Source organism: Falco cherrug, chromosome Z (genome assembly GCF_023634085.1).
Source record: "Falco cherrug isolate bFalChe1 chromosome Z, bFalChe1.pri, whole genome shotgun sequence".
NCBI classification, from domain to species: domain Eukaryota; kingdom Metazoa; phylum Chordata; class Aves; order Falconiformes; family Falconidae; genus Falco; species Falco cherrug.
In genome coordinates, this window is record NC_073720.1 from 24094977 (window position 1) to 24106070 (window position 11094).

Genomic DNA, 11094 nt, shown 5'->3' on the forward strand with positions numbered 1-11094 from the left:
GATGACCCTGGGGAATTTCCCAGTGTAGTGACGTTTCCTTAGCTTTAGGAGTTGCTCCTAACCACAGATCTTTTTTAATGCAGAATGGTGGATTATGTGGCAAAATAATCAGCAATAAGTATCAGAATTTGCCAATGGCATACAATGTTGTACCTGGTGGACCCCATGACACGGTCTCATGGCAAAGATCATCTCGTCAGATCTCACTTATGTATTGCTAAGTGTACCCTTAATCTCATGGGAGATCCAAATATGTAGATATAAAATGAGGAAAATCCGTTTTGTACTACAGATACTGAAACAGAAGTCTGCATTTTTTTTTTTTTATTTTTTTTTTTACCAAACCAGTGACCAGATACTTGTTTAATATGCCTATCCATGTTGTACCTGGCTTCTTTGGTTTAGCTTTTTCAAAAAAGGCAGAACTGAAGATACCCATATTTCAAGGTAATCAGTTTAAGATTAACCCTACAAGTTCATTCGATCTATTAAACCAATTCAGAATTGCAAAAAATTTCCTAAAATCCTGTTTTTATAATGTGCCACATCTGACATCTCCTTGGAAACATGGTATAACAAAATATATCATGTATAATAAAATCCAGCTTAGTATTTGTTGTTTGGGGATTTTTTGTTTGGGTTGTTTGGGGTTTTTTTAACACATTAGTATTGAATATTCAATGCAAGTCAATATATGCAAATAAACGTGATCTTTGGCAATAGTGTTTCAGAGAGTGTGTTGGAGGCATGGAAAGATGTATAGTGACTCTTTCTATTGGGTTTGTGTGGCAAGATTCTGGTAGCATGGGAGCTACAGGGGTGTCTTCTGTGAGAAGATGCCAGAAGCTTCTCCTGTGTCTGACAGAGCCAGTGCCAGCCAGCTCCAAGAGGGACGTGTAGCTGGCCAAGGCTGAGCCCATCAGCAACAGTGGTGCCCCTGGGATAACTTATTTAAGAAGGGGTGAAGAAAACCTGCACAACTGCAGTGAGAGAGAGGAGTGAGACTATGTGAGAGCAACAACCCTGCAGACCCCCAGGTCAGTGCAGAAGGGCAGGAGGTGCTCCAGGCACCAGGGCAGAGGTTCCCCTGCAGCCCATGTTCCCCACGAAGAACTGGCAGGCTGTCCCCTGCAGCCCATGGCTGTCCATGGTGGAGCAGATACCCACCTGCAGCCCATGGAGGCCCCCATGCCACAGCAGCTGGATGCCCGAAGGAGGCTGTGACCCCAGGGAAGCCCACGCTGGATCAGGCTCCTGGCAGGACTGTGGCCCCATGGAGACAGCAGCCCATGCTGGAGCAGGGTTGGTGGCAGGACTGTGACCCTGTGGGGGACCCAGGCTGGGGCAGTCTGTGCCTCAAGGGCTGCACCCCACGGGAGGGATCCACGCTGGAGCAGGGAAGAGTGTGAGGAGACCCCTTCCCCGGAGGAGAAAGGAGCACAGAGACAGTGTGTGATGAGCTGACCACAGCCTCCATTCCCTGACACCCAGCACTGCTTTTGCAGGAGAAGGTAGAGAAAACTACCTGGGAGTAAAGACCAGGAAGAAGAGAGGGGTGGGGGGAAGGGGTTTTCAAGATTTGGTTTCATTTCTCATTGTCCTACTCAATGAGTAATAAATAATTTTTTTCCCCAAGATGAGTCTGTTTTGCCTGTGACGGCGGTAATTAGTGAGCAATCTCTCCCTGTCCTTATCTCGACCCACAAGCCTTTTGTTCTATTTTGTCTCCCCTGTCCTGCTGAGGAGGGGAATGACAGACTGGCTTGGTGGGCATCTGGTGTCCAGCCAGGGTCAACCCACCACACTCTTACCAAGCTCTTCCCAAATCAATAGGTAGCAATGGGGTGTGAAGAAAGGTTTTGACCGGTATTGTGTAACAATCTACAATGTGATAAAATACACTGGAGCAAAACTCAGGCAGGTAGTAACGATGCCGATCAGGAATGACAGTTTTTTGGGTTTTGAAATGACTTTTTAGACTTACCATTTTAGGAACACAGTATAATTAATTGTATTTGGAGCACTGGGTACTGGCAGCCAGGTACAGGTTAGATCCTCACTTAATTCTTTGTAGCATACCAATTCATTGTCCCAGTCTGCAAGATGAAAACACACGGACTGGAAAAGACCCATCACAGGCAATTATTTACCATCAGCCAGTGCGAGGTGACTATGAGAAGCAAAACTAAATACAAAGCAGGCTATACCCTTTTGCGCAACAAAATAAGAACCAGCTGTGTGAGTCCTTATGCCATGTTTACTCTCAAGGCAAGCAGTTCACCAATTTTAGAACAAGTGACAGAGATATGTCGAAAGATTAAACCTTATCAGTCCTAATGATTCCAAGTAAAACCTAGTTTTCCTACATGAAGGTAGAAAAGGATAATTCTTCCTGTGTTTTATGCATGCCATGGTGTTTCCTACAGCTTTGGTATTGTTAACACCTTTGAATTGTGTTTCTCTCTTATAATAGTGACATCCTGCTTGCCTCTCCACTTATTTAAGTCTTAATTTAAAAAAAATAATATTTTTTCCAATTCTGAATGAAATGTCTTTTAGACTTCTGGAAACACTTCTGCATTCTTTGTCACAAAAATTGCAGAAACAAATTGCCTATATTCAAGGACACATTACTAGCTTTTGGCCCTCTGCTTCAAGGAAAGCTATTGCAAGGTAATTTCCTTAAACCAAATGATAAAGCTACTGTGAGCCTCTGCCCTAAGAGACTCTAGATATTTATCTCCCAGCTGTGCTCTTGTTTCACACCATTCTCAACTGACAGACAGTGCCTGTCCTGACACTGTGTTTCTGGAAGTGCTCAATTGTTTGCTGAAACCTGTAACAAAGCATTGGCTCCTGGCGGGTTACTCTGGGTCTGGGGAGTAAGCCCCTTCCCTGGGGGAATCGCTGTGACTTGGGAACCCTGGAGAAGCAGGAGCATCTGCCTTGCGTGGGAGTGAGGCTCTGTTCACCTGCAGGATTGTAAACTGGAGTTGGCAGCAGCTCTGCCTGGAGCAGCTTATTGACTGTTAAACATATTTATAGACATTTTGGGAAGAATGGGCCAGAACTGACTGCATGCACCCTTGTGAAAAATCTTAGAAATTAATGTTATGCAATTAAGCTGGGGTACAAATGAAGAGAGGGACTGCATTTTAGTGAGTACCACCAAGGGCCAATGTGATGTTTCCAACTGGCAAGAATTGCTGTGGAGTTTCTTGCAAAGCCATATACAATGCAACACAAGGCTAATTATCCACAGTAGAACTGATTGACCAGACTTCAGAATTACTCCAAACCCATCAGTCACCTCTGCCTGGAGTTCAGAATAATGCACTATTGCTAGAGAAAAACAATATGCTGCTTATACTACTAGCTTCATAATGATCATATTATAAAAGAGGAGGAACAAAATTTTATGTACAAAATTACTTGTGCTTAATTTTTGGAAGCAAAAATATAAGCATTTTTTTCTTCAACTGAACATATACATTTTTCAGCTGAAGGGAAATTAAACACTGATGATATTCTTAAAGGAACTCATTTTCAGTCTCTAGTGGTTAAGCTTATTTCAGTATTTCAAAAATCTCTTACCAGAAATGGTAGTGATAAAATATGACTGTTCTTTTGCTTTGTGTCTTACTGTCTGAACTATTAGTTCAGAAGAATCAGCCATGATGTCTCAAAGTACCACCCACACTATTAAAAAAAGACCCAGAATTTTTTTTTTTCCCCTCTTCAGAAAAGTAGATAGGGATCTCAACAGGTACAGGATACTTAAGTGGTTAAAAGTGAATTTTTCCTGATAAGTAGAAACACATGACCTTTTTTTTAATCTGTCAGGTTTAATGCAGGGGTCCTCAAACTATGGCCCGTGGGCTGGATACGTCCCCCAGGGTCCTTGATCCGGCCCCTGGTATTTACAGACCCCTCTGCCTCCCCCCCCCGCCCCCCCCCGCTGGGGGTTGGGGGGGGGAAACCAAGCAGCCGCAGATGACTGCCTGCCACTGCAGCCGCGCGCCGGCCCCCTGGTTAAACAGTTTGAGGACCCCTGGTTTAATGAGTTGCCAATAGGCCTATCAATCTTGAATGAGACCTGGAGATGGTGTTACAGCATGCTTGTAGTATCTCAGAACCTAGGTTATGAGATAAAAGATCAGCCCTCCTGTTTTCCTGGTTCAGGGCAATTTCTTCCTACAGCCCGAGTTACAGAGTATCCTCGGTATTCATTTCATCATTCAGATGGTAGCTGTATATTTAAGTTAAAAGTTAACTTGGACCAAAACCTGTCAGATTAATACAGCTCAGAATTTAATACCCTCACTTTTTGATGCTTCCTTTTTCTTACTAAAAGAAATGTGCTAATAAAGTTATGCTGCACCAGCTTAGGTATGTACAGCTTCCTTTCAGGAAGGTGGAGGTCAGATCTTCCTTGTTTCTACAGCAATTTGAATAATTTTTTAATTCTTTACTTTCCTAGTCTGACCACCATACCAAATCTTGGCTACCACACCACAGACATGGTGCTCTAACTGTGGAAAGCAGCAAGTGCTCTCTCATTCTTCTCCCTTTTTGCTCTGAATTCGGCCTTTAATTTACTTGGTGTTTCATATTTGTGGATTTTGTTGTTTTAAAGCAACACTGGTGCTGTAACACTTCATGTCAATATGTTTGTACCATACTGCTCCTGAAACTATTGGAAAAAACAGTTCTGGAGAGAGTGATGGAAAGGAAACATTTTCACTCTTCTACTAAATTTCTACCAATTTATTCCCAAATAACTTCTATTAACTGAGATCCAAGTGGTGACCATAGTGTTGCAGACCTGTCTCTGCTTGCAAAAGCACAGGGTGTTGTATTATTCCTTATGCTCTCAGTCTTACAAAAAACCTCTGGCTTTCTCTAGGAGATGATGGTATTAGAACAAAGAAAAAATAGTAGATTTTTCATTTGGAAATAGTAAATTATCTCAACTAACATCCCATCGCACTACCCGCTGCTGATATACTGAAGCTCTATGCTACTTTCTCCAGATGAACATAACAAATGTTACACACCATTTTTTTCCCCCTTGTCCAATTATTTGAGGACATTAGTGACCACATGTGCATTCAGTTTTATCCTAGTGCTTTTTTGTTTTACTGTACTGCTTCCCCTTAAAGAATATGCACATTATTAGTTCTTCCCAGCCCTAGAACAGCACTACCCCTGTACCAGAGCTGTTCTCCAAGAGCTATGCAAAGAAAGATTTCCTTTTCTTTGCTCTAAAGACATCAAAATCCACTTTCTTCTTAAAAAAGAAAAACCTTAGTTTATTTACTCTAGAAATTTTTGGTTTTCTTCTTAGTTTATCTGGCGTTCTCAGTAAAGCTTTGGCAGAATTGGGTGTGACGGGCTACAAGCAAGGGCTAGAAAGCTACCCGTGGCTGATGTCAGGGCAACCCGCCCTGCTGGCGATGCCGCGCCCAGTGCCACCGCGCACTCACACCCTGATGTGGCCCTGGGCAAGCGGCATGTTCCTGCCTGCAGCCAACTCGCCGTCAAGCCCGTCAGGCGGCCACCAGCTGCTGCGTGACAGCCCCGGTGGAAATGCGACGGCCCGGCCCGTGTTGCCATTAGCAGTCGTTCATCCCGAGCAACCGTCGCGCACGAAACGTTACCGATTCCGCCCTTTTGATGTCACCCCAGTCTACCCGGGCGCTACGCGCGAGCCAGGCTTTACTCGCAGCTCCGGCTTTTCCCCTCCGCAAACCGCGGGCGTTTGCGGCAGCCCCGCTCCCGCAGCCCCCGCAATAGAGCGGTGTGGCGCAGGGCGGCCGCCAGGCGGCGCCCGTGCACCGGGCGGGGCGGTGGCGCGAGCTCCGGGGGCGGGGCGGGGCGGGGTCGGACCCTGCCCGTGGCGCGCGCCGCGGGGCCGCGCGCCGCCGGTGGGCACCGAGGTCGTCGGGGCTGGCCGGTATCCTTCAGCAGTAACGTTCGGCTCTCGACCGAGTAGGTGTTACGTGGTGAACGCTCACCCACCTGGGAGCTGCTGGCAAAACGAAAAATCCCCCTTTGCGCAGTTGCAGGAATCTGGGAAATAGAAAGGAATTGTTTAACAAGACGACTGTGAAAGAAACAGGAGAAAAATGTTACCAGTTGCTGTTCTTCCTACGCACAGAACTTAATTCCGTCATGATTTTGGTCGTACAGCCTTGCCTTTGAGTAACAGCCAGGAGTTTATACTGTTTACAAAGGGTAGTAAGTTATGCAGCAAATGGAAACTCACCCATTGCAAATAAAAAGATAGCTGCGAGCAGCGGGTTCTTCATCTCCTCTGTAAGGAAGCAAAGTGATTACCATCAACACTACACTGTCTTCAGTCTGTTTTTCACACTTCCTCCTCAAACTTCCTATTCATTCCACTACCTCTGCTGCTACTGGCTGCACACGAGTAACGGGTTTATTAATGGCAACGTGAGGGGCGCTTGAGCTCTGAGCTCTGAATTATACTCGTGAAATCCTAGCAACCCTTCTGAAAAACAGAAACTTCCCCCCTTGGCATTTGCAAGAAGCCGCAGATTCTTAACGGTGTCTGAGAGATCAGCGGTGCAAACCGAATTAAGTTTATACAGGTACTCCAAACTCCTTTGAAAATCCCAGCCTAAATGCCAATGCGAATGAGAGGTACCGGTATCAATAAAAGGTAAGTCAGGGTGTTCAACTCACACTAACGTGAAAGGTTGGGCAGTGCAGCAGCAGCCCCTGCCTGTCTTCACTTTCTGGCTTCTTCCCCCGTTCAATGCAATCTCACCACCACAAAAGCACTGTGTCTACGTTGTTGATACCGACACCAGGAGCCCTAAGGTAGACAAAAATCACCATAGCTGTAAACCAGGTGTGACTGTTAAGTCTGTGCCCGTTAAGTCTGGTCAGAGAACATTTAAAATAACTCTGGGCACAGAAGCCACCAAAGCCACAACAACTGCTGCTGCTGAAGCAGTAAAGGGAAATTTTCAGAAAATTTCACTTCTGTGGGAAATTTCCCTTCTGGGCTTAGATAGCCACTATCAAAAGTTGGATTCAGACCTGCCTGGTGATAGGCAAATTATTAACTTATCTTGGCAACCATGGTATATTTCAGGTTGAGTGTTGAATAGCAAAAAAATTCTGTTTAAAATGAATCACTTTCTTAAAGAGATAGACTTACGGGCATGCTTCTGAGCCTGGTCTACAGTAAGAGTAGGTGACTAATGCACCAACTATATCTTATCAGATTTTTCTGAGGGGCATAGCCATGAAATGCAAGTGAACAAGGAATTCTACTGACTGTTACAGGGAGTTTCCGAGCGATGGAATCATTTGGGCTTGGGAGTAAGCTTCAAAATGCTGAAGGGTGGTGGACACAGTATATGCGTGCAGGTTCAAACCCCCTCTTATCTGAGTGACCCAAAAATCAGCCGTGACAATGCTTCTCACAAAGAATAGCCAAGGGCATAGCATTATTTTATGAGCAGTAAGGAAAAACTGACAAAGAGAAAAAGCAAGTCATATGTGAGAGAGATTTTGACAGTGGAGCTTGAAGAGTTAGAGACTCAGAGCAGCACGGAAGTCAAGAGATGGAGAAAACTCTATGACCTTTACCTATTGATTTGATGTGATCAGGATAATCACATTTGGGATAAATAAAACCCATTTAAGTAACTCAGTGCAAGAGCAGGAAACTGGATTCAGAGTGCACAGAATTCCAACAGAACATACTGGAGAGAAATAAACTCAGTGAGGCAAGCCCATATTATCTTTACTGGAGGTCTAGGTCTCAGTATGAATGTTCCTGTCCTTTTAAGAAAAAAGCCACTTTAAACAAGTACAGAAAATACATTGCCAATCAAAATAGCAGAGGAGATAGAATCTTCAGAACTGGACTCTGTTGTAGCAGTAGGAACCCGTTTTTAATTACAGCTCAGCTATCAAGTTGCCACAGTAACATTTTAATGTATAAAAAAAGCTGAATTATTATATTTGAGGTAAACTTTGGATAGAACCACTTCTTCAAATGTTTAATATTTCACCCTTTTCACTACTATGGACTTGTGTCAGAGTTGTAAATGTGTTACTTTTCTCTGTTACTCATGAGGATAGATTATGCCACCTTCTATGATAAGCTCAAAAGTGCAGAACGACTAGTGGATGTCACCAACTCTGCTTCATTTGTGACCTGAATGGTTTCTCAGACCTAGGTGTTTGATCATTTCAGATGTGGTTTTCTCTGAACACTTTTCCATCTCACTTGCTTATTTAAGTTCTGCAGTAAAAGGCATGGCAAGCTCTCGGTCTCCCTAGAATGCAATCTTGAAATAAATGAACTTTTTTATTTAGACTGGATTACATCTGTGAATTAATAGAAAACCCACAGCATCCTTCTCTGTTCTTGCCCCAAATTTATCTGTTAACTGTTACTCTTCAAAGGAAAAATAATCTCCGAAGGCAGGTGGGCATAGCAAGGAATGTGCTGCCGGCCCCTCATCCTGCTCCATTCCTGTGGAGCTCCATCTCTTGTAGCCTTGCACAGCACAGGCGGACTGGTCTGGCCATGAGCTTATGAGTACATTTTTTGCAGGCATCGCTTGTGCCCATGAATGCTAACAAAACAGAAGAGGTCTGAAATCCTCTTTGCTCAGAGTCCTAAACATGTCCCAAGACAGTCTGGGTTATGTGCAACCAGCAGCCTCATTAAAGCAGACTCAGAACTCAGTGGGCAGCTGAAGCAGAATGTAGATTGCAGAGACACCGCATCAGGAAAGGAATATTGCATTTCTGTTTGAAGTCTTACCTTGTCTGAAGTACAAATTGGCGAGGTCTTCATTTTCCTCTGGTTGAATCTGTGTGTGTTTTTGATAGCATGCTGTTTCACTGGTGAAAAGTTCAGTTCCAATTGACTACAGTTGATCTGTTTCAGGGATGTTGTAACAAATTTTGTAGCAAATTCAAATTCAGTTTTGGCCTATTAGTAGTAGATACTTAAGTCCCATATCTTTCCTCTATGGATCTAAAGTAGAGCTACACTGTTTTTCACAGGTTGTTTCTCATATAACTCTGCTTCCAATAAGCAGACCTCTAGCTCTGTAAAAGATCTGACAGATACTTACAGGGTGCTTTTTTTGCCAGAGAAATACATGACTACCTGAATTCAAAGAGCAACTCTCATACGGTCTTTGGAAAGAAAAAAAAAAAAAAAAAAAAAATCCCACTCAGCCCTCAGCCACCCCCCTGGGGGAAATTTGCTGTGATAAGGAAAGTACACCACACACTCTTTCATCCTTTCTGAGTTCAAGCTGCATCGTGAAGCAGCTTATCATTCAAACAGTTCTATGCTATCTTAATGAAAATCACAATCTTCATCCTAACACATCGGCTGAGCAGACACCATCAAAAAAGTTTATATATGAGATCTGCCCTGGAGGTTTAAAAAAATGCAAGTACAGATAAAACAGAAATGTCACTGAATAAATCTGACAGCCAACACAGAATACAGAAGAATGAGAGAGTTTATATTTGGGTGAAGATTTCTGTGAAGAAAAAAAATAATGGAGGAAACTAAACTGATTTCATTAAGACCAAATGTGGACTAAATTCTCCTTATACTAGAGTAGATCTGGTGTCTATCCACTGACAGTGATGTGATGGTAGATCTCCCCAAGTGTGGATGCAGAGTTTTGCTTAGTGTGTCAGCTAGAATATTTGTAAGAGTTGAGGCAGTCTGATTAGATGAGACAGGTAACTTGTCTTTACTGCAGCACCACAGTTAGCACTACAGGCTTGTTTATGGGATAATGGAAGGAAATTCTCCCTGGGGGAGCTCAGACCAGTGGTTTGAAAACAATAGTTCAACAGACACACACACTTTGGCTGAGCTGTGTGCAGGACCAGAGTCACGTATTGTGATTTGAATTGGAAACAGGATCTTTACCTCTGGTAGAGATCACCTTTGAGCACATCTTACTTGAGTTTTACTAAGCTGTAGTCTCTAAGTGCTCTGAAAATCTGATTGAAGCATCTGCTCAGATTTGTGTTCATTATGTCTTCCTGTGTAGCCAAGAGAAGAATCAACGATCACCCTTAACTTTCTCCTAAGGCTTTATTAAAGGGAACTTAGTGCTTTTACTACACAGGCAGATGAGCAAGAAAATAAGCCTTCTTCCTTGCCATCCTGTTTGGCTTACCCAGTGGGCCTGCATCTGCTACATATTTTGGGATATGTGGTGTGGAAAAAAAGAGAATTTGACAAAAGCTTCTCTGTGCTGTACTTATACACACTTGCAAAAGTAAGCTTTACATTTGTGAAGTCTACAGGAAAGGTTGGCTTTTTTTAATTGCTTTTTTTTTTTTTTTTTTAAAAAGCCTGATTTCTTTATCCCTGAGGCAAGTGAAAAGAGATATTAATATCCAAGCCACCTGTTTTTTCCCTTCACTCCCCCCTGCCCTGTGATTGCTCCTGGACAAAGGAATGCTTTCTGGAGAAACACAGCTATTGTAGAAAGCATGTTTGGAGAAAGCACAAGAAAGCAGTATGAAGATGCTTGCTTAGTACAAGGCAGAAAGTGAACTTTTTTAACATATTGTTCTGTGTTCACGGTATATTATCTTGCCCTTTCCACTTCAGTAATAGTGCACATATTTGTGTTGTTGTAACTGTTGTTGTGTTGTGTGACTGTTTCACATTGTACTTTTCTCCATGGTAATTTTTCTCTCAGAATTTTATCCAGTGTAACTGAGCTGCCAAGTCATTACCTTTTCTTAATTTAAATCTGTTCAGCCATCTTTCCGGTCTTGGAACAGTGATTTAAAAATAGTAATTAAGGTTAACTGAGTCATCAGGGTTTGTATATATGCTCACTTGTGGCTTTTTTGCTCTGGGCCATTTACTTTTCCCTTCCCCTATTATGACCCAGTAGATAACCTGGGGGAAATAGTTTTTTGAGAGATCATTTAATTAGCTTTATCCAAAGACTTCAGTCATCTTAAAATTATTCACAGATAGATCTTTGCTATTCCTGTGTGGAATAGAAACCCAGGGAGGGGGCTAGATTTCTCAAACTGGAGTAAGTGTCATGA

At 43.1% G+C, this 11094-nt stretch overlaps 1 protein-coding gene across 1 annotated transcript in view; it reads right to left on the reverse strand.

The window, feature by feature from the left end:
* Positions 1 to 9136, reverse strand: part of LOC106631293 (interleukin-31 receptor subunit alpha-like) — a 34749-nt gene extending 25613 nt beyond the window's left edge. Inside the window, exons 1-4 of the mRNA XM_055699072.1 lie at positions 8813 to 9136; positions 6269 to 6316; positions 6022 to 6072; positions 1985 to 2096 (exon numbers count right to left, since the gene is read on the reverse strand). Coding sequence (XP_055555047.1) covers positions 1985 to 2096; positions 6022 to 6072; positions 6269 to 6311 — 206 coding nt within the window. The 5' untranslated portion in view covers positions 6312 to 6316; positions 8813 to 9136. The remainder of the gene's footprint in view (positions 1 to 1984; positions 2097 to 6021; positions 6073 to 6268; positions 6317 to 8812) is intronic.
* Between the last annotated feature and the right edge of the window lie 1958 nt (positions 9137 to 11094).